Raw genomic sequence first — 24,001 nt, 5'->3', positions numbered from 1 at the left:
AGAGAGAGATACAGGGAGACAGAGGTATATGTAAAGAGAGAGAGAGAGAGAGAGAGAGAGAGAGAGCTGAAACAGGGCGCTAATTAGTTGTAATTAGTTTTGGGGTTTTTTTAGAGAGAGATGATGTCAGCGCGCGCGCTGCTCGTGCTGCTCTCGTGCTCCGTGTGTTGGGTCTCGGGCTGCCTGCTGCCCACTGAGTGGAGGCCGCTGAGCGAGGGCTGCCGCGCGGAGCTCGCGCACATCATCCTGTACGCCAGAGTGCTCGCTCTGCACGCGGAGCCGCACGCGCAGCACGGCCTCCTGTACGCGGCGGAGGTGGAGGTGCTGTGTGACCAGGCGTGGGGCAGCATGCTGGAGGTCCCCGCGGGGTCCCGACTCAACGTGTCCGGCCTCGGATACCTGCACTGCCAGTCCCACTCAGTGATGGAGAACAACTCCTACATCTTCTTCCTCAGGTGAGAGAGAGAGAGAGAACAAGAGAGATAGAGAGCAGTGGGGAGAGAGAAAGGGAGAGAGAGAGAGAGAGAGAAAACTGTGGGAGAGAGACAGAGAGATAGAACAAGAGGGAAAGAGAAAACAGAAAGAGGGAGAGAGAGAGAGAGAGAACAAGAGAGTGAGGTAGAGAGAGAGAGAGGAAGAGAGAGAGAACAGTGTGGGAGAGGGAGAGAGAGAGAGAACAAGAGAGTGAGGTAGAGAGAGAGAGGAAGAGAGAGAACAGTGTGGGAGAGGGAGAGAGAGAGAGAACAAGAGAGAGAGAGGACAGAGTAAGAGAGAGAGAGAGAGCAAGTGAAATGGTGAAAGGTAGAGAGAAGGTGAGAGAGGGAGTTGAAAAGACAAAATAAAAACATGTGAAATGGTGAGAGAGAGTTAAAGAGAGAGAGAGAAAAAACAAGTGAGATAATAGAGAGAGTAAAAAAAGAAAGAGAACATGTGAGATGGTGAGAGAGGTGGAGTTAAAAAGATAGAGAACAAGTGAGATGGTGAGAGAGAGGGAGAGAGAAATAGAGAGAGTTTAGAAAGAAAGAGACAGACAGTTTAAGACGGTGAAAAAGAGACAGAGAGAGGCGCAGAAAGGAGAGAGGGAGGGAAAGATCAACAGAAAGTTAAAGAGAAAGAAAAAGATAGGGGTGAGATAGAGAGACGAGTTAAAGACAGAAAGAATGAGAGAGAGGGTGTATAAGAGAGGTATAAAGACTGCATTAGTGAGGGCACAGGAGAGATAGAACAAACGAGATGGTGAGAAAAAGGGGGAAAGAAAGAGTGAAAGAGAAAGACAGAGAGGCTGAGAAAGGAGAAGGAGAGAAAGAACACGAAAGTTAGAGTAAGAAAAAAGGTGAGAGTGAGAGAAACGCAGTTAAAGAGAAAGGGTGTGAGAGAGAGAAAGAAGAGTAAAGGATATAGAGAAAGAGACAAATAGAGGGAGAAAAAGGAGCACAGAAACAGGAGAAAGAAGGATAAAGATAGAAAGTGATACAGGACAAACACAAAGGCTATAGTTGGATTTAGTCAACCCAAAGATGGAGAGACAGCCAGACAGAGAGAGAGAGAGAGAGAGAGAAAGAGAGAGAGAGAGAGAGGGAGAGAGAGCAATAGCATATATTGGTGTAACGACACACTCAGCCCACAGTTCATTCACAATACGGGGATCACAGTCTGGCATTCTCACGATATTTTGAACAAAACTGGAATTGGAACTGGATGATCACTATAACTGTGCTGCACAGCTAACTAACGACACTGGAGCCGGAGCAGGAGGAGGGCTGGAGGGAGGTGTAGCTGAGTGCTGATCATTCACAAACTTTGGTGTTCAAACAGCGCCGTTGCATTAAATCGCATCATTAATAGAAAGTCCATTCTCCACAAGTAACACTGTCACAGTTTCACAGTGCAGTATCACAGTGTAATAATGCATTATTACATTTACATTTACAGCTTTCAGCAGATTCTCTTATCCAGAGCGACTTACACAACAGCTCTGTTGTCTACTCAGAGAAAGTATCTTAGCTGGTACAAACAGCTTAGAGTAAATTATACAACAGTTAGTTCCGGCCACGCAAGCTGATTGGTTGAGAAGCGTTCTAACCATGCTGTTATTTGCCATGCATCACTCCTCTGAGATGCCGTTGCTAAGCAACGACTTTGACAGCTGTAGGAGACCCTCAAGCCATTTGTACATTTTTACTTCTTACTTTGCCACAAACAGAAAATGGACACTTTTAAGATCACATTTGACCGACAGCCGATTTGGTCAGACTCTGAAGATGAGACTGCACTAAATTCCCAAACTGTCGTCACCACTGAGCAGCTTTTCAGTCGGCAGCTGTGACAGAAGAACCGCTAAACAACCTGGAATCAGCCAGAAATGAACCGAATACCATTCGCCAAACTAAATGGGCTGTAAAAATGCTTTACAGACTGACTGGAACAAAACAAGGAGCTGGAGAACGAACTGCTGGCTGTGCAGTGAGTGAGCGGAGCTCGTTACTCTGACATAGCAAAAAGCTGCTTGTTAAGGAACTAACAAGAACTTCGGCAGAAGGAACTCCTAACATTAAAGCGTATTAAATGCCACGTTCACAAACCAGTTTATTGATTTCTTACTTTATTTATTTAACTGTTGTATAAAAGCAATAGAACACTCGAGGATGTGTGTTATTGCGAATAACGTCACGGCTGTGATGATCTACTGCGACCAAATCACAGCCGTGATGGTATTTCGCCTTAACACACAACCTTGAGTGTTCTATTGCTTAAAGCTACTCCTCTGGAGTAGCTCCTTAGAACAAAAGCCCATGTTGATACATAAAGAAAAAGAAGCAGTAATCAGACATGGTTCAATACAATACATTTCAATAAGTACTTAACTTAGTGCTCCCTTAAGTGCTGTATAAAGAGATGGTCTTCAGTCTGTGTTTGAAGGCCACGAGAGACTCCACCACCTGGCTGTCAGGACAGAGAAGAGTCTTGATGCTTGTCTTCCACGCGTTGGGAAGGGCTCGAGGTGCAGTTCGAGGTTTGACCATTGCCTTTAGGTAGGAAGGGCTGGTCCGTTTTTGGCTTTGTAGGCATCAGCGTTTTAAATCTGATGCGCGCAGCTTCATGGAGTCCAGTGAAGGGAGCGCAGCAGTGGAGTGACGAGTGAAGAGTAAAATACAGCAATTATTAAAACTTTTGAGCGCTTGTGGACTTTATACCATTTCACACACTTTGAACTCTGCTGACGTTCAGATGTCCTGCTAGTGTTCTAATGTGTGTGTTTTCACAAACAGGATGGATGAAGACTACAGCATCCTTCCTCATGCCATCAACTACCAGGACGCCATCTTTCCAGACACCCCGGAGAACCGCCGCATTTTCTCCAGCCTCTTCCAGTTCTCCAACTGCTCCAGCGGACACACGCTCCACAGCTTCAGCCCCGAGTGGGAGTACCAGGAGGACAGCAGGGTAGGACACTCACACATAAACACAGCCTCACCCAGCACTGACCACACAATATCTCTGTGTCTGATGTTCCATCTTTGACTATATGCTGTAGAGTAAGCCTGCACTCTCAGAAATAAAGGTAGTAAACTGTCACTGGGGCAGTGCCACTACTGTCACTGAGGTGGGACCCTCAAGGGTACATCTCAGTACCTTTAGTCAGGGAACATAACTGAACCATAATCCACTGAAATGATATTTTCTAAGCTGTACTGACTCCACACACCCCGTCTCGTCTCCAGGCTTTTATTTTACTGTTCTGTTTTAAATCATTAGATTATGAAAAGGTACAAATGTGTACTTTTCACCTGGAAAAACTTATTTAAGGTTCACAATTGGACCCTAAAACCACTGTTGTACCTTTGAGGAAACGTACATTGTTTGTACCTTGATGAACGAAAAATGTACCTGCACAGAACCTTTATTTCTAACAGTGTGTTTATCATCACTGTTGTAAGAAAAACTGCAAAGAAGTAACTTTATAGCCTAATTTTGGACCATTCTGTTGGTCCATTTGTCGTAAAATGTTCCATCAATGTAAAGGTCAGAGGGCGTTTTCAAATGGAATAAGAAAATAAGTATAATGAAGAAAAAACTACAAAACAATAATGATAATTTGGAGTGAGTAAAAATAAGTTACACATCCTCTACAGACAGCACACTTCTGCACATTTGAAAACACAATTACTGTTTATTTGCTGAATTTAACATATTGGGAAAACTTAAAACACAAAACATGGCTTGTGCAAAAGTTATGGCACATTTTATATTTTACATATGTTATTTTCCAATGTATTAACGCTTAACCCTTGTGTGGTGTTTCAAATTTTCAACATTTACCAAAAGAAAATGGCCTTTGCTCATTTTCTGTGAAGAACATATAAAATAACTCATTTCAGTGTCTTCACTCTGTTCACCCTCCACACATTTATATTACACATGTGGTGTTGGGTGAACCCACGGGGAATAAAAGTGTGGAGGTGCTGTGTCCTTCACTCTGTTCTCCTCCTACATGGCCTGCTGTTTATGTGTGTGTGTGTCTGTGTGTGTATGTGTTTGTATATGTGCGTGTGTGTGTGTATGTGTTTGTATATGTGTGTGTGAGGGTGGACAACATGGACAGGCTGCTGACTGGCTACAGCTGCTAAAGGAGAACCCTACGCTGGACACCTGAGATATTTTAAACATCTGGTATTTTTATATAAATTGTTATGGCTGTATTGATTTAATAAAACCATAATGTGGTGGGTCACCAGACCACTGAGTAACAAACACACCAACAGCACACAAGGGTTGAACTCAGCAAATAAATAGAAATTGTGCACTAAAATGAGCAGAAAAAGTCATATTTTAGTGTGTTCACTTATTTTTACTTAGAAAATCACTATTGCATACGAGGAACTTCATATCTGCTACACATAGTGCGTCTTGTTCTGTTGGAAGACAGTGAATGTAACCTCTGCAGTGCAGAGTTCTTGAGAAATGTGCCTCAAAATGCTAATGTTGCTCCCAGTGACTGAAGACTTGCATGGACCTGATTGCTGGACTCATTTGCATAAAGCTGTCTGGCTCTGTTCACGTTCATTTACCACCAGCAGTGCTGCTTTTGGGTGAAACATTCCTTCAGGCGTGGAGGCAGCTATTATAGATGAAAGTGTAGAGAAAGAGTGGTGGACAGAAAGAGTAGAGAAAGAGTGGAATCCACATTCAGCTGTATGCAGAAGTATGAACACCTCTGGTCAATATTTTTATGTCAATCCTGGTGCACTTTTTGTATTTATTTGAGTTTAACAGATTGGAAAAAATAAAATATAAAATAAAATCAAATATAAATGTGCCAGAACCTTTGTACAGGCCAGATTTTATGTTTTATTTCCTCCCAGTATGTTAAATTCAGCACATAAACAGTAATTGTGCATTAAAATGTGCAGAAGTGTGTTCTCTGTAGAGGATGAATTAACTTAATTACACCTAGAAAATCAACAAAACATCTCATTTGATCAAGGGTAGCTGTATATGGGCACCACATATGCTGTACGCATGTAGACATATACATTGCACTTCTTGCCTTTAAGTAGAATTCCACCAATTCTTCAAAATGTTTAAGATGTAAACAAAGTCATTCAGAGTGATTTGACGTGAAATAAAAGTCAGAACCATTCACAGTGGTCGTGATAGGAACCAGACATTTGAGTCCTCTAAAAGCTCCCTCACACAGTCATTACATGAAGTGGTTATGAATAAGCTGCCTGATGTCTGAGGCCGAAAGTTTTGGCCTTAAACGTATTATTTAAAACCCATTTATGACAAAGAGGTACATGCAGGAAGATATAAGGCAAAATATTCCCCAGAGAAAAGTTCAGATTTACCATGATTTTAACATCATCAACATTAATTATAAAAACTCAGAAGGCACGTGTAGGTTCACTGGTGGTTCTGGATAGTAAATAAACTGGCTATATTTGTATATACATGGCAACCCATGGGTCCTATCACCACCACTGTAAAAAATAATCCACATACATATTAAACCACTCTTAATGACTTTGTTTACATCTCATTGACTGAATTATGCAGAAATTTTGAAAATTCAGTGGAATTCCCCTTAAATAACAACACTGATCCTGTCTGGTAAGGATGACACCATCCTCTCGAGATTGTTTCTGTCCTTTTTAGTGCTTTCTTCCATGAACTGGCTGCTCATTCCACCCAGAGGTCATGTGTACCTATTTCAACTGCTGTTCCAGACTGAGAATTGGGATTGAGGTCCAGTGATTTTGCAGGTCGGTCAAACTGTGCTAGCGTTCTGTCTGTCTGTTGAACCAGACATGATGGAACCAGACCACCCTACTGTTGTCATCCTGGAATGTGGGAACGTTAATGTTGTTCTGCTCATTTCTGCTTTAGTGGACTAAAATGGACAGGAACTTCCTGGAGAGACTGGTGTAATTCTTATTTAACAGGAATGGAACTGTTATTCAGATAATTAGATGCTTAACCAAATTCTGGATAAGAAATGATGCATGCGGCTAATTGTTTTGTCTGGGGAGATTTATTCATTTGTTCATCATTATCGCTGTATTCTTTGCAATATGAATGTTGCAGGAGGCTGCAGTGTGGAAATACATACTCTGATTAATGTCAATTATAAAATAAAATCAAATATAAATGTGCCAGAACCTTTGTACAGGCCAGATTTTATGTTTTATTTCCTCCCAGTATGTTAAATTCAGCACATAAACAGTAATTGTGCATTAAAATGTGCAGAAGTGTGTTCTCTGTAGAGGATGAATTAACTTAATTACACCTAGAAAATCAACAAAACATCTCATTTGATCAAGGGTAGCTGTATATGGGCACCACATATGCTGTACGCATGTAGACATATACATTACACTTCTGTGACTCCTTGCCTTTAAGTAGAATTCCACCAATTCTTCAAAATGTTTAAGATGTAAACAAAGTCATTCAGTTACAGACTGTAGTCCATCTGTTTCTCTGCATACTTTGTTAGCCCCTTTTACCCTGTTCTTCAGTGGTCAGGACCCCCATGGACCCTCACAGAGCAGGTACTATTTGGGTGGTGGATCATTCTCAGCACTGCAGTAACACTGACGTGGTGGTGGTGTGTTAGTGTGTGTTGCACTGGTACGAGTGGATCAGACACAGCAGTGCTGCTGGAGTTTTTAAACACTGTGTCCACTCACTGTCCACTCTATTAGACACTCCTACCTTGTCAGTCCACCTTGTAGATGTAAGTCAGAGACGATAGCTCATCTGCTGCTGCACAGTTTGTGTTGGTCATCCTCTAGTCCTTCATCAGTGCTCACAGGACACTGCCCACAGGACGCTGTTGGCTGGATATTTTAGGTTGGTGGACTATTCTCAGTCCAGCAGTGACACTGAGCTGTTTAAAAACTCCAGCAGCACTGCTGTGTCTGATCCACTTAGACCAGCGCAACACACACTAACACACCACCACCACGTCAGTGTTACTGCAGTGCTGAGAATGATCCACCACCCAAATAGTACCTGCTCTGTGAGGGTCCATGGGGGTCCTGACCACTGAAGAACAGGGTAAAAGGGGCTAACAAAGTATGCAGAGAAACAGATGGACTACAGTCTGTAACTGTAGAACTACAAAGTGCACCTATATAGTAAGTGGAAACAAGGAGGTGCCTGATCGGTATATATATGTATATTTATATATATCCTCTTCATCAGTGACAGTCATGATTGACCTTAGATCTAATCATCAGTTCAGGAGACATTTAAAAAGGCTAATGGAAAGGTATAAAATATGTGTCACAGTTTATAACAACTGGTTCAGCATTTTTGAATGTAATGACTTATGTGTTGGGGGTAGGGCTGTTCACCAGAGAACAAGTATAATATGTAAAAACATGTAAAAACATGTAAAAGTAAAAGCACGACTAAAGTGATAATGTAGAGAACAGCAGACAATTGAACAAAGTCATTTGCATGATTATGCCAAAGCAATGAGAAATGGCTCTTATGATGTGCACAAGTGACTAAATGATGTGGAGGCTGGACAAATCATTTTCAGAATCTCAGCCCTGATCTGAGCAATGCACCAAAGCGACTTTCAAAAACTGTAAAATGCAGCAGTATAATCATGTAACAATGCGGATACTGATGTTTCCATATCATACAGTCCTAATTTAAAGTTCTAGCGTGTCACACAGCAGCACAGACAGAAGAACAGAGTCACAAAGCTTATGAGGAACCACTGAATTTTCTCACACAAACCTCGTAACCCAGATTACTCTCTCATGAACACCCACGCACGAAATACACAGCACACCTCGTTCTTTTGAGAGATCTGTACAGAGTGGTCTGTTCATCACTGCGGGAGATTGGGGCTCTTCTAGGGTTCATTGTTCACTGAAGTCCAGATTAAAGACCTCCCACCTCGAGGTCCACCCTACACACACACACACAGTCTGCTGTGCTTAAAGGAAAACTACAGAATTTTTTAACCTAATCTCTGTTTCTTGTTTCTGTACCGTGTGAATTTTGATGCTTTTCCCAAATTAGCAGAGAACCAAGTGACTTAAAACATACTTATGATAGAAACCAAAGGGCAGTTGTTGAAATAGGTCAAACTGATTGTGTGGTAGTGCTGTACTAATTTTACTAAATTTTAAGAGTGTTTTTCTTCTAGTTTGACCCTTCAGACTATCTATAGTAGTGCAGGCTGAAGCCCAGCTGCAACACACTGTATGGTGCTATGATAGACTCCACAACTCTAGGCCTCTCATTCAAATATAGCTTTTAAAGTTCTTTTAAGGCGATACCTTCAGCATCTTCAGCAGACTACACTGGTAATGCATGTCTGAGACCTATGACCTATGGATAAATCAACAAGTAGCAAACTAACAAAAGCAATAAAGTAGCAATAAAAAAATAAAGTTCCCCTCGAAAGCCTCCACTGTAGCAAGACTGTGCAAGCTGTACGAACAAGAACATGAAGACTGTGTTCACTCTGTTGAAATTATTTGATTGCAGAAGTTTAAACACCTCTGGTCAAATCGCATGTTTTGATGATTTTCTAAGTATTTATTTGCTGAGTTTAAAATATTGGAAAAAATAAAACATAAAATAACATAAAATATAAATGTGCCGTAACTTTTGTACACATATATTATGTGTTTATCGCAGTAATTGTGCATTAAAATGTGCGGAAGTGTGTTCCCTATGTTAACTTTTTTTTTCAGTTTGAAAGTCAACAAAACATCTCATTTGACCAAGGGTGCCCAAACCTTTGCACAAGACTGTATATGGGCAGCACATGTGCTGTACACATGTAGACATACACATCACGCTTCTGTGACTCCTTGCCTTTAAGTAGAATTCCACAAATTTTTCAAGTTAAAAAAACATAAATAAGTGTTTAAGATGTAAACAAAGTCATTCAGAGTGATCTGACGTGAAATGAAAGGCAGAATCATTGACAGTGATGCTGATAGGAACCAGACGTTTGAGTTTAGAGTCTAATGCCTCTAAAAGCTCCCTCACAGAAAGTTATTACATGAAGTGGTTATGAATAAGCTGCCTGATGCCTGATATAGAAAGTTAAACAAAGTTAAAATCCATTCATGGCAAAGAGGTACATGTAGAGTGTTCTAAGGCAAAATAGTCCCCAGAGAAAACATATTTTTTCAGATTTACCACTATTTGAACATGTGACTGCCATGCTGAAGTCCATATGAACTACCGGTTCACATGATGAATATAACGTTATTCAATTAAGTAATACATATATTCTGATGAAGCTTATTTCATCCCCTCATATAGCTCTAACAAAATGCACTGCTTTTTAAATGGAAAATAAGATTAATGTGATGAATATTACACAAAATAATGTGATTTCTTTTGTGATTCATTATTTGAACCACTCCACAGCCCTAGTATGAGGTAAGATGTAGATAGAGATTATGTTGGAGTATTATTTTTACTCTGAGACTGAGTCTGAGAGTGAGAGGAAGGAGACAGAGTGGTGAGACAGACAGAGGAGACAGAGAGTGAGAGACAGTAGAGCCGGTGAGGGCAGTAAATGAAGTGTTTGATGCGGACGACTCAGGGCAGAGCAGCTGGAATGTCTGAGGTCTGCAGGGGTCACAGCAGAAACATATCCACTGCAGTACGAGCCAGCAGCATGTGAGCAACACTCACTCTCACCGTACACTGCCATAGGGGTGTACAGTAGTAGTTACAATTTGCCTGGTATTACACATTTAGGCCCAATCCCATTTAACCCCTTGCCCCCACCACTTAGCCCTAGCCCATCCATTTGTGCAACCATGTCTAGGGTTAGGGTGTCCTGATTTTTGTTGAGATAGAGGGGTAGGGCGAAGTGTTAGGGCTACATGGCCCTCCAAATGGAGGTTTTTCAGAGGGACACTTTTCAAACTAGAAAAATAGAAAAAACGCCAAGATGGCTGAGCAAGCGACCCAAAAACCCACAAGTTTTGAGTATTTTCTCAGTTAGAAAAATGACGATAACCATTGTATTATCTTAGTTTAATGTAATTTCAGTGTATGATGGTCCTTTTCTTCATATCAAACACAAAAATCGCTAGTTTTAGCTAGCTAAAACCAGAAGCTGGCGAATATCTGACTTCAGCTTCATATCACTGAAGAATTAGGGGTGGGCGATAATAAATAATTATAGCATCCCCCTCTTTGAAGACATATGATGCCCTAAATGTAACTAAAGCCCAGCAGTGAGGAGCTGAACTTTACCTTCCTCTGCTGTCACTGCAGACTGGCAGGGTCGCCTACAGAGCAGCACTAGTAGCTGTTAATGAAGTAATGCTCCTTTTATTTGAGTTACTCAGTTCCAAGGGGTTAGGGTGACACTCAAAAACAAGAGGTAGGGGTAAAAATAAGAAATGGGATTGGGCCTCAGTGAGTGTCTGGTAGAATTCGTGGTCCATTTTTTTCTAAATCTCAATAGATAAGCCCTAGATTGTGTAAAACAGCTTTATATAAGGCCAGTCTAGCCTGTTTCCTGTTCTTCATCTGATAAATACTTGTCTGCTGCCTCCTTTATCCATGTTTGCAGTCAGCAGCTGATAACGATTGATTGATCTGGTTCTGACAGATACTGAAGGTATTTATAACTGGGAGTGATCCCTTTTAGCTGCCACTACACATTTTCTTTTGTTTTGCACAGTTGCCCTGTGAAGACTGGTGTTCTGTGAGAGCTGCGTTAGATCTTTTGTAAAAGTGTGTGAGAAATGAAAGAGGTGAGAAAATGTCAACAGATTTGCAAAAGAACCTGTTAAGAGAGTAACAAGATTAAGCTCATCCCAGTCTCATTAAACATGTTTTATTAATCAAAAAAAAACTGTAACTGAATAATAATATGCTGTTATTATGTATATATATATATATATATATATATATATATATATATACATACAAGGCAAGGGGCTCCTGAGTGGTGCAACCATCTAAGTGTTGGCCCATCATTGGGAGATCATGAATTCAGTCCACGATGATGCTACAGCGATAGTCCTAGAAAGCACGGTTGGCCCTGCTCTCTCTCGTCCCTCAGCACGATGCAAGCCATTGCTGATGTAGCAGATGTCTGTTAGCTGACGTAGCAAATTGTAGCAGCACTGGTGTTTAGCATTCTCCTCCAAGCATGTTTCGCTGTCTATTGACTTTGCATAAGCAACAGTTTAAAGTGTTGTGGTGGCACTTCACAGGACTTGGAGGAAGCCTGTGTTTCCCTTTACTCTCCTAGCGCTGGTGGTATCATGTGATCTGGGGAGTCCTAACTAGAGGGTGGAATTTAATATAACCAAAAAATTACAAGGCATTCTGGATATTTATTTTAGTATAACTTCATTCTCAATGTTATACAGCTTTCTCAGTTATTAAAGGGGAATTCCACCGATTAAGATGTAAACAATGTCATTCAGAGTGGTTTGGTGTGAAATGCTTTGTTCTAGAGAAACTTACAGAGTCAGAATTATACGCAGTGGTGGTGATAGGAACCAGACGTCCACCTCTAAAAGCTCCCTCACAGAAAGTTATTACATGAAATATGCATTATGAATGCACTGCCTGATGTCTGCGACATTCTTTTATGACAGTTTTGAAAAGGTTTTGGCCTAAAAATGTATTTTTTAATCCATTTAAGGTGGAGAGACAGCTGCACATGCAGGGAGGGTGTAAGGAAAAATAGTACTTGAAGATTTTTTTTTTCAGATTTACGACTATTTAACTATCATCAACGTTACATATAAACACTCAAAAGACTCGTGTAGGTTCACTGGTGGTTTTTGATAGTAAATAAAATGGCTATATTTGTGTTGTAGTCATGGCGACCCCTGGTTCCTATCATAACCACTGTAAAGGAATCTGAGTCTCTACAATGGACCATTTCACATCAAACCACTCTGGATGACTTTGTTTATATCGCTTTGACTCAATTATGCAGAAATTTTGGGAAAAAATTGGAGGAGTGCCCCTTTAAGGAATCACCTACAGAACTGTTCATCATTCTGGAGTTCATTTTTACAGCTCTGTGCAAATGATTAGAATCATTTCTTACATGTATCTGCAACATAATTGGTTTTACATTATTGAAAACATGCATTCCGCACATTTAAACGGGGGTGTAGACGCGTGTTCGTGCACAGAGTACTAAATACAGCAGGCTCACTGTGGCTCTGATGAGATTAGCTGGATCTCTGTGCATTCAAACCCATCAAAGGAAGCTGGTTATGAGCTGGATTCTGCACTACACTGAGAGGTGTTGGCGGAGGGCTGTTCTGAGACTGGATTCAGAGAAGTGAAAGAGTGCAGGCACTGACAGGACACATCCTAAACCAGCCTGACACTAATCCCCTTCAGCTTAAAGTTCCACAAGTCACAATCACACTGCTCTGCCTTTGGGAAAGTTCACTCACAGCCTTCAGGGCCTGACCAGAAAAACACCGAGAGACGCTTCTTCTCTCTCCAGCACACGACCTGCACAGCTGGCGAGCTTTAAAGTGTGTGTTTTTGTGTCCAGGCTTGTGTGGGGTCAGAGTTGGTGACCTGAGGAGATATAAAGGCAGGTTAACAGCTGTTCACTTCTCTAAACAGATGTCAGTGTGTGTGAGAGAGTGGGCAGAGCTGCCGCTGGACGAGCAGTAACTCAAAACCACAGTGTTACGAAAGTTCGAACATGCACACTTTACAGCTTCCAGTCTTTTCAGGAGACTCGTTTTCAGTTTTTCAAAGAAATCTGTGGGGATATTTTTTCACACAATCAAAAAAAAGTTCAGTCTTAGAAGTTGGTCGCATTTTCTGCTTCTCACGATCCAAGAAAGCACATTGAGTGATGTTGAGGTCCGGATTCTGTGAACTGTGAATAAAGAATTCAACAACATTGTTGTTTTCGGAAGAAAACCTAGTATCTCCAAAATGGTAACTTTACAGGAGAAGGAAAAAACCTACTTTACTTTTAATGTAAGTCAATGGAACCAGACATTTTTCCAAGTCTTTTTGGGACGTTTCTTTTGGTCCATTCATCATGAAATTTACACACTATGTAAAGGGCTACAGGCATTTTCAAAATATGTCAAAAACTAAAAAACAACAAAAATAGAGATACAAGGTTTTGACAGTAGCAATATGTATGTGTATATGCAACTACTTCTGATATATGTAAATGTGTTGGCTTTTCTGACATCACAGAAACAATGAATTCAAAACATACTATTTTTGCAGCTTAATTTCCATAAATGGACTGTCTAGACTGGGGAGTGAATGGTATACTTTGAAAAAATGTTTACAAATTACATCAAACTCTTTTATTTAAAAAAATGAGCAAAATGATGTTTTCCTGGGCTCAGTTTTGGTTTAGCTGATCTTCTCAGAGAAATTAATAACTTGCACTTAATAACCTTTTTTCACTGGAAGTGAAATAAATAAAGGGTGCTCTCTGACTTTGCTCAGCAGAAGTATGCGCGAGAGTGTGTGTGTGAGTGTGTGTGCAGCAGGGACAGGTGGAGGTGATTAGCAGTGCTGGGAGAATCAGAGATAATGAGAGTTGTTGTGCAGATGAGGGTTCCTGTGGGAAAAGGCCTGTTTGACTCAGCCTGAGGGAGCCTCTCCATCAGCACAATGCAGCACAGCGCTAATGTGTGCAGCTCACACACTCTTTAACATCCAGCACCGTCCCTGAGAAAACAAGCAGAAGAAGAATCCCATCACTGGCTTCACACCTCACATCCAAGCTGACCTCTCTGCTCAGGTCAGGCCGTTACAAAACATTTTACCTCCAAAACAGTGAAGCAAACAACATTCTGAACTTAACCCTTGTGTGGTGTTGGGGGGTCTGTGGGACCCATTTTCAATGTTTACCAAAATAAACCTCAGATTATTTATTTCAACCTCAGATTCTTGGCCTTTGCTCATTTTCTGTGAAGAACATGTAAAATAACCCATTTTCAGTGCCTTCACTCTGTTCACCCCACACATTTATATAACACGTGGTGTTGGGTGAACCCGCGGGGAGTAAAAGTGTGGAGGTGCTGTGTCCTTCACTCTGTTCTCCTCCTACATGGCCTGCTGTTAGTGTGTGTGTGTATGTGTGTATGTGTTTGTATATGTGTGTGTGTGCGTGTGTGTGTGATGGTGGACAACATGGACAGGCTGCTGACTGGCTACAGCTGCTAAAGGAGAACCCTACGCTGGCGACTTGTGATATTTTAAACATGTGGTATTTTTACATAAATTGTTATGGCTGTATTGATTTAAAAACTGTAATACGGTTGGTCCACCAGACCACTGAGTAACAAACACACAACGCCACACAAGGGTTAAATGTAAGTTAATAAAACAGCATTTTGTCGTCAGTGTGGGAGATAATGCAGCAGAAAGTACATTACAGTAATGTGATTACTTTTTCCTGCAACAAATAGTGTACTGCATTACAGTCTACACTTTGTAATCACATTACACTCACTGGTTTAATAAGAATTGCATTACTTGTGTTACTCCTTCATCTCTAAGAGTATAACATTATTTCATGTGATGCATTGTAAACATACATTTCCTCTATGTAAATTTTCTGTGCCTGTCCTTCTATGTGATTTGTGTGCGCGTGCACTCCCTGCCCCAGCAGTGCAAGCACCTAATCCAGGGTTCACCAACATGCAACTCCAGAGCGGCTTGTGGCTCTTTTACTGCCCTGTTGCGGCTCCACAGCAGAATTAGATTAGCGGTAAAAAGCTCTGCTGATCGTTCTAACACAATTTTAAGAACAAATGGACTTAAACGTTGGAGTTGTATAATGTCTAACTGCTAATTCTCCCTTTAACCTTGAAGATTGGTGCGGAGACAGCTGGTCACCGTAGCAACGCCGACAATCTCGCCTAACTAGTAGGTAACGAAAAGGTAAACAGAGAGATTTAAGATGAACATCGATAATTTAGAGACGAAAGGACTTATTTCTGTTTATAGGCACTCCAGCTGGTTTCCTGATACGTTTACAGTCAAACACTAAAAAGTCGCAAAGCTGAAGTCAGCTTCTCATTTGAATTTTCCCATTCCACCTTAAATGGTGCAGCAGTTACATTCAGTTCATTTAAGGTGGAACAGGAAAATTAGAACAAGAAGCTGGCGAATGTGAAGCTGACTTCAGCCTCTTAAAAAGTCGAACGTTGAGAGACATTTTATAAGTAACTATTCCACTTTTGGAAAAGTTTCCTGCTGGAGATGCGAGAAAAGCAGCTATAGCTGAGCTAAAGCTTAAAGCAGAGCAAAGTACGTCTGCGTTTTTGTTTATATTATATTTTAGCCTATACTAGTACATTAGCACAAACTGAGACATATTTACAGACAAGATGGTAAAATGGATTGGATAAAATGTTGTGGCTCCCAAGGTGGTTTGATTTTTGCTGAAAGGACAAAATGGCTCTTCTTAACATTTGGGTTGCCGACCTCTGACCTAATCATAGTATGAAACTGATGAATATGAACTCTGTGCTGAAGGAGAGACCCATTCTACACATACCAGACTCCACTTTCATTCAGAAACAGCTGTGTAAGCTTTTCATTTTACTCATAAACTTTTATTACAAGGCATCTGTTTTTGAACTGTTTCTACTGGCTGTAATAGAATCATCCATTCATAATTTTAACCACCATAACTGGCTGTGTCTTGTTGAAAGGCAGTGAAATTGACCTCGTAATGTTGTTACTGTGATTAACTACTTCTTTCTAAATACATTACAGAAATGGGCTACTGAGTTCTCTGTTGAACAGATTTGTTTGAAGTAGAGTAATGAGTAATTAAGTAATTAAAGTACTAAGTAATTAGTCATTTGTTAATTAAAGTACTGAGTAATTAGTCATTTGTAATGGATTACTTTTTTGGGTTAATTTATTATGGAATAATTGTAAATTTGTGTTTCCGAATGACGTCTAACAATAAAAACTGAAAGTTTAGATGTGTCATGCATTTAGTCAGCAAGGATATACAAACTCTAAAGACATCTACTTTCAGATATCACTGAAACTTTCGGCTTTCTCCATCATAAACCCATACAATCCCTCCTCTTCATAATCTGCTCTCCACACAACAAGACTTTTTGAACAGTGTGTTGTTATTTCTTTAAGTATATATATATATATATATATATATATATACACATCAGGGGTGTCCAATCTTATCCGCAAAGGGCCGGTGTGGTTGCAGGTTTTCATTGCAACAAAGCAGAGCACACATGATCATCTGTTTCAAGACAAAGACTGATTAAACGAGTGAAATCAGATGTGCTCGTCTTGTTTGGAGTGAAAACCTGCACCACACTGGCCCTTTGTGGATAAGCTTGGACACTCCTGCTATATCATGTCATTTTTAAACAACAGTGGTTAAAGCAGAGAGGATATCTGGTTTAAATACATATTTTCTCTCATTTCTTTACATCCCTGTGCACAGACTGATGGGAAATGCAGTCCGTATACAGTCAGCATCGTTCGTGTTCCTGCACTGTCCCACTTTTCTAGTGTTCAAGACTGTCAAGGATGCTGGCTGCTAACTCACTCGCCATAGCGAGCGTTTGGTTTAACAGTTCTTTTTTTGGAAATGCTCTTTTCTACACTGAGATCACACATCTCCTCTTGTGTATTCAGTTTGGGGAATGAGTAACAATTCACTCTTTCCACCAGAGTCTTGAGAAACTGGGCAAGTTTTCAGGTTTACAAACACGCTGCTGCATATTGTTACGTTTTTCAGAGGTATGCAGGGCATAGTTACAGTTGCTAGGCTATGAAGGACCACCTGGGTAAACCGATTTGCTACATCGCCACCCTGAGGCAGAGCAGTGCTGCATCTTAGAAGCTGACCAATTGTGGGTGAAGCAGCTAAACAGTGACCTTTCCCTCAGTTTGTATTTGAACATCTATTTTTCCCTACCGGACAGCATAACGTCAGTAACGTTACTTTCAGGGACCCCCCCTAGAATTTTGATTTTGAGACATTCAGGGGGTCCTAGAGGTTAATTAGGGGCAGACCCCCTGTATTTCACACCTTGAAAGTGAAGTAAACTAAGCAGGCTACATGCGATAATGTAAGACACTGCCAGCTTGTTACCTACTGCTGGCTGTAGCTGCCCTAGATTAAAAACACTAATGCTGTAGCCATTTATACCAATCAGGCATAACATTATGACCACCTCCTTGTTTCTGTGCTCGTTGTCCATTTTATCAGCTCCACTTACTATATAGGCGCACTTTGTAGTTCTACAGTTACAGACTGTAGTCCATCTGTTTCTCTGCATACTTTGTTAGCCCCCTTTTACCCTGTTCTTCAGTGGTCAGGACCCCCATGGACCCTCACAGAGCAGTTACTATTTGGATGGTGGATCATTCTCAGCACTGCAGTAACACTGATGTGGTGGTGGTGTGTTAGTGTGTGTTGTGCTGGTATGAGTGGATCAGACACAGCAGTGCTACTGGAGTTTTTAAACACTGTGTCCACTCACTGTCCACTCTATTAGACACTCCTACCTTGTCAGTCCACCTTGTAGATGTAAAGTCAGAGACGATAGCTCATCTGCTGCTGCACAGTTTGTGTTGGTCATCCTCTAGTCCTTCATCGGTGGTCACAGGACGCTGCCCACAGGACGCTGTTGGCTGGATATTTTTGGTTGGTGGACTATTCTCAGTCCAGCAGTGACACTGAGGTGTTTAAAAACTCCAGCAGCACTGCTGCTGTTCAGCCAATCAGAAGAGATCTTTTACATATATCAGTCTTAAAGGCACATCAAGAAAAACAGCCTGTGGAGGATAGGAGCCCTTAAAAACTGAATCTACTGGTGGAGTGTGAGGATTTTGGTCAGTGAGTGGTGAGGGGTTGATATTGTAGTCGTTACTCTGGTCCATATTAATGCACACAGGCACAAATGAAAGACATCAATTAAAAAGCTTCAAAACGCATAAAAAATGCAACATAAAGTCATAATGTGCACTAAAAATCTCATCATAGGCACCATATTCCATCCACTGGTAAGCAGAGGCGCTACAAAGCAATAAATGACTAATAGAACTTGAAATGAATGGCTGAGCTTGTACAGTTTGGTCATTAGATAGAGATTAAAGCACATGAAAAACTAATACTCCCCATGTAAGATTATTGCATGAGGGAAATGAAGACATTTGTATCTGGTAGCCTGAAGCTCACGGTGTTCCTGTGTTTCTGGTGATGAAAAAGGAGCAGAATGTATGAATCTGCAGGCGCACACAGGTTAGACTGACTGCAGTATCCACAACACTCAGCTCCACATTCTCACTCTTACTCTTCATGTCTTTCCCAGCAGTATTTGACGAAGATGGACCTTAACTGACCCGAGCTGTTTTTGAAACAGTGCGCCCATCTTACCAAGTTACAGTGTTTATAAACAATAATAAACAGCCGAAAAATGCTGTATAAATGTAATCAAGAATTCCTTTTATTAAAATTCTTTTCAACTTTTTCCAGATAGCCTCAGCCCTAAATTCCTAATCTTGGCCACAGATTAGGAATCTAGAACGCTGGTTTTGCTTTATTGTTCATTTCACCGCACATGGACTTCATATTATGATGCTGAATTTCCCCTAAATTCATTTTTATTAAATTTCTTTTTGTGTGTGTCTTTGTGGGAGGGAGATTGTTGATTGCTGGGATTAGTCACAGTGGCCTCTCTCTCTCTCTCTCTCTCTCTCTCTCTCATACACACACACTCTTGTTCACTCTCTTTCTCTCTCTCTCTCTCTCTCTCTCTCTCTCTCTGTCTTGTTCTTTCTGTCACTCACTCTCTCTCTCTTCTGCTCACTCTCACTCTCTCTCTCTCTCTGATAGTTAATCCATCTTTTTATTTGCAGTCCTTTGTCAAGAAATCTACAATTGACTTCTAATCTCTTTATTATCTATAATAGACAGACAGATAGACAGACAGATAGACAGATAGATAGATAGATAGATAGATAGATAGATAGATAGATAGAAAGATTCACAGACAGACAGTCAGACAGACATACAGACAGACAGACAGATAGATAGATGGATAGATAGATAGACATGAAGACAGATAGAAAGATAGATAGATTCACAGACAGTCAGATAGACAGACAGACAAACAGATAGATAGATAGATAAATAGATAGATAGATAGATAGATAGATAGATAGAAAGACATTGTGATAAATATACAAGAATTAATTAGAATTAATGAATATATACCCTATAATGAGTATATACACTATAATGAATGTGTATATATAGTGAATGAACAGTAGTATCAGTAGAGCTGTATAAACAGTAAAGTCAGTATATTATAGTGTCAGAAATCACAAGTAAGTCAGTTCACCTCTCCTCTGTGCTCCTTTCTGCTTTTCTTCTTTTCTCCCTCTCTTCCTGTCCGTTTCTCCCCTCATGGGCCTGTCTGGGCTTGGCTGAGTGTTTCCTGTGTGCTGTCGTAATCTGCTCTTTGTGTCTCCTCTTCCTCCTCCTGCTGCCCTTCCTCTCCGTCTGTCCACCACTCTGTCCCTCTGCAGTGGCCACGGATGAGTCAGTTGTATTTTCATCACAGCTTGGACGATCGAGAATAACAGGCTGCGTCTGGCTTTTGAAACGGGCCGCAAATCCAAACACACAAACACAATCGGGAGGACACTCTGCTTGATTGTTCAAGGAAAATAAGCAATTGAACATCTATTGGTGGCCCCCCTGACAAAAAGCTTGACCATCACAAGTGTTTTGGAACACTTCGGGGTGTTTTGACCATCTGTCCAGCCTCAGTGTCTGTAAATTTATTTGTTTTGTAGGTCTGTAACGTCCATCTATGTGTTGGTCACATGACACACGCACGTGTTGGTAATCTAGACACCCTTTCAGAGGGTGTTGTTGTTGTCGTTGTTATGGTTTGTTTGTTTTTACAGCGGTGGTTGTTGTGTTTAGACAGCAGGACAGCACTCCAGCAGGTGGGCTTCTTCTCTCCTGCGCTCTTTCTCTCCGCTCACCTCTCCTGCTGCTGTGATCTTTTCAGCTCAGGCGTTCCCATGCGAGGATTTTTGCAGCAGAGCAATTTTATGGTTCGACACAAAGCTCGCCACTTACGCAGCGCTGAGGGACATTTCACAAAGCAGCTGGACAGAAGTCAGGACTGTCCAATAGGAGGAGGCGTAAGGAATATTTCTTTAAGACAAACTTCAGCTTTTAACTAAAACATTCTCCCAGAAAACATTGTGATGACTTTCCGCAACATGACTTTTGGATGTACACTGCAAAAAATAGCATCTTGTCAAGTAAAATGATCTTAAATCTAGTCGACAAATCCAGCATTTCTCCTGTTAAGATTGTTGTCAGCTTATTTTAAGATTATTTAACTTATTTCCAAACATTTTTTACCTGTTTTAAGTAATTTTATTTATTTAAAATAATTTAAAATTATCTCACTATATTGGCAGATCATTTAGTTTGTGACCCAAAAAAGCTCCCTCAAAGAAAGTTATTACATGAAATGGTTACCAAAATATTACCTGATGCCTGAGACATTGTTTTATGATAGTATTGAAATATATATATATGTATATATATATGTGTGTGTGTGTGTGTATATATATATATACCACAGGAGCTTCTACAGGATTCCTTTACAATCCAGAGCACAGCAACCAAACACTCTGCACCAAACATTAGTATTCTAATTTTGCAGGTGTTGCAGAGATCTTCAAAAAACAGAACTGGCCAAATTGACCAGGGAGACCAGGGTTTTCCAGGTTTTTCCATCTATCTGTTGGTCACATGACACACAAACAAAATGATCTGCCAATATAGTGAGATAATTTTAAATTATTTTAAACAAATAACATGACTTAAAACAGGTAAAAAATGTTTGGAAATAAGTTAAATAATCTTAAAATAAGCTGACAACAATCTTAACAGGAGAAATGCTGGATTTGTCGACTAGATTTAAGATCATTTTACTTGACAAGATGTCATGTTGAGGAAAGTATATATATATATATATATACACATATATATATACATATGTATATATATATATATTTCTCCATTCATGGAGGAGAGATACATGAAGAGTGTTCTAAGGCAAAATAGGGCTGATTTTCTACTATTTTTCTACTATTTTCCCATCATTAACATTCCATATAAAACTCACAGGACACGTGTGGTTTTGGATAGTAAATAAAATGTCTATATATTTGTGTTGTAGTCATGGTGACCCCTGGTTCCCATCACCACCACTGTAAAGAAAACTGAGTCTCTGTTTCTCTACAATGAACCATTTCACATCAGATCACTCTGAATGACTTGGTTTGCATCTCAAATGAACTGAACTTTGCAGATGTTTTGAAAAATTGGTAGAGTTTCTCCTGTATGTAGTAACTGTTCAAAACACCAACAAACACAAATGGTTGTTCGGTGTGTCATACAGTTTGACGGAAAAACCTGGAAGTTCTCCCTGGTCAATTTGGCCAGTTCTGTTTTTTGAAGATCTCTGCAACACCTGCAGAATTAGAATACTAATGTTTGGTGCAGAGTGTTGGGTTGCTGTGCTCTGGATTGTAAAGGAATCCTGTAGAAGCTCCCGTGGTCATACTATAGATCTTCTTCATAATGAAGATCACTGAGGGATCCTCTTCCACTCAGAGGAGAGCGCAGGCATCGACGACAACACGCACATACGCATATTTTAGACATATTTCTCATCACGACCTCATTCCTTTTCTGGTTGGGGGCCCACAGAAGAAAAGCAGTAGTGAAGAGGAAGTAATGGGGCTGACAGGAGCTGGGGATGAGGATGCCGTCACCATGCTGTTTGACCTGCATTCCTCCATAACTAACCATCTCCATCCCCCCATTTCTCTCTCTCTCTCTCTCTCTCCCCAGTTGCTGTGCTCGTCTGTGCAGCAGGTGCTGTTTGAGGAGGAGGAGCGCGTGGGCAGGCTGGAGGAACGCGTGGCGGAGCTGCAGCAGAAGAACGAGCAGCTGAAGTCTCGCGTGGGGAAGCTGAAGCGCGCGCTGAGGAAAGCCCGCAGAAGCAGCCGCCGAAAGCAGCGCGAGCGCCTCGAGCCCCAGCAGCGCCTCGGCAGCTCACACTCAACCTCACCTCATCACTTCAACCACATCGCTCCTCCACACAAACCCTCGCGCCCCACACACGGGCTCTGAGAGCATGCGCGAGACTCGGACTCCTGCAGACTGCTGGGCAGTCTCTTACTCCACTTGCTTTACTTGACCACCTTGTGTGTCAGGCCCTTACTCATGCTAGATGCTAATATCAGTGTTGTGAAGATTCAGTACTCGAATGCACATCGACGTTGCAATGGTTGGAAAAAAAAAGTGCTGTCAAAGAATTAAAATAATTAATGACAATTAAGCACATTAGCTTGCTACAGTTAATCATGAATAACCACATTAGTTTGTTATAGTTATTCACGATAAACCGTGCCAGCTTGTTGCAGTTAATCACGATTAATTGCATAAATTTGTTGCAGTTAATCATGATTAATCGCATTAGTTTGTTATTGTAATTCGTGATTGACCGTGCTAGCATGTTGCAGTTAATCACGCATAAAATTGTTGCAGTTAATCGTGATTAATCGCATTAGTTTGTTATAGTTGTTCACGATTAACCGTGCTAGCTTGTCACAGTTAATCACGATTAATCGCATTAAATTGTTGCAGTCGTTTGGGATTAATAGCATTCATTTGTATTGGTTATTCACGATTAACCGTGCCAGCTTGTCTCAGTTAATCGCAATTAATTGCATAAGTTTGTTGCAGTTCATCATGATTAATCGCATTAGTTGTAGTTAATCGCGATTAATCACATTCGACTTATTTGAAGGATTTGTGGCGCATTCTGTTATAGCTGTATGAGAAGCTGTATAAGAAAACAAAGGAAGAACCAGAATGTATTTGTTACCTTAAATACATCAGTTTAATATAAAATTGCATGAATGCAGCGTAGACATTAACGCAGTTTCCATGTTTGACTGAGAGGAAAGACAGGGCTGCATAGTGGCAGAGACATAGCAACAATGCATAAGCAGCTGGGCTTCAAAGGGGAACTATGGGTGATTTGAAGGGTCAAACTATGAAAATAACGACAATAACGTTAATAGCATGTTAACTTTGACACCTTTAAAAAAACCTAATGTGTACTTAACGGTCAAAACTCCAACCAAAATTCAGGGGAACAATTTGTGAAATGTTTTAAACGATTTTTTACACAATACTAAACTTCTTGTTGCCTGTTTTTCAGAAACAGCCTACAACTCTGCACACACTTTTCCTCTTAACAGCCAAATTTGAACTGAATTTTAACGACGTCCTCACAGCGGCCGTGTTGATGAGCGATGTTATTTGCTTCGCTGTAATGAAAATGCAGCATAATGGTAGAAATGCAATGGTAGAAATAATCCCAGGCTATATTTACTCATAGCTATAAATCAACCTGTAGAAATAATCCCAGGTTATATTAATCCA

General features: G+C 40.7%; 1 protein-coding gene across 1 annotated transcript; it reads left to right on the top strand.

Moving 5' to 3' along the window:
- On the top strand, positions 1-23,041 carry ccdc3a (coiled-coil domain containing 3a). Its single transcript, XM_036575564.1, has 3 exons — positions 1-455; positions 3,270-3,444; positions 22,400-23,041. The coding sequence occupies exons 1-3, from the start codon at positions 121-123 to the stop codon at positions 22,679-22,681; spliced, it is 792 nt and encodes a 263-aa protein (XP_036431457.1). The 5' UTR covers positions 1-120; the 3' UTR covers positions 22,682-23,041.
- The last annotated feature ends 960 nt before the right edge of the window (positions 23,042-24,001 follow it).

The sequence above is a fragment of the Colossoma macropomum genome, unplaced genomic scaffold (assembly GCF_904425465.1).
Source record: "Colossoma macropomum unplaced genomic scaffold, Colossoma_macropomum, whole genome shotgun sequence".
Lineage (NCBI taxonomy): Eukaryota > Metazoa > Chordata > Actinopteri > Characiformes > Serrasalmidae > Colossoma > Colossoma macropomum.
The sequence above is the reverse complement of the archived record's forward strand: the minus strand, read 5'-3'. Positions and strand labels throughout refer to the sequence as shown.

What these genes read in the sequence shown, in the direction of transcription:
- ccdc3a (XM_036575564.1), top strand. Translation starts at nt 121, where the DNA reads ATGATGTCAGCGCGCGCGCTGCTCGTGCTGCTCTCGTGCTCCGTGTGT. An exon ending in TCCTACATCTTCTTCCTCAG is followed by an intron (nt 456 to 3,269) that starts GTGAGAGAGAGA and finishes TTTCACAAACAG; the next exon opens with GATGGATGAAGACTACAGCA. An exon ending in AGTACCAGGAGGACAGCAGG is followed by an intron (nt 3,445 to 22,399) that starts GTAGGACACTCA and finishes CTCTCTCCCCAG; the next exon opens with TTGCTGTGCTCGTCTGTGCA.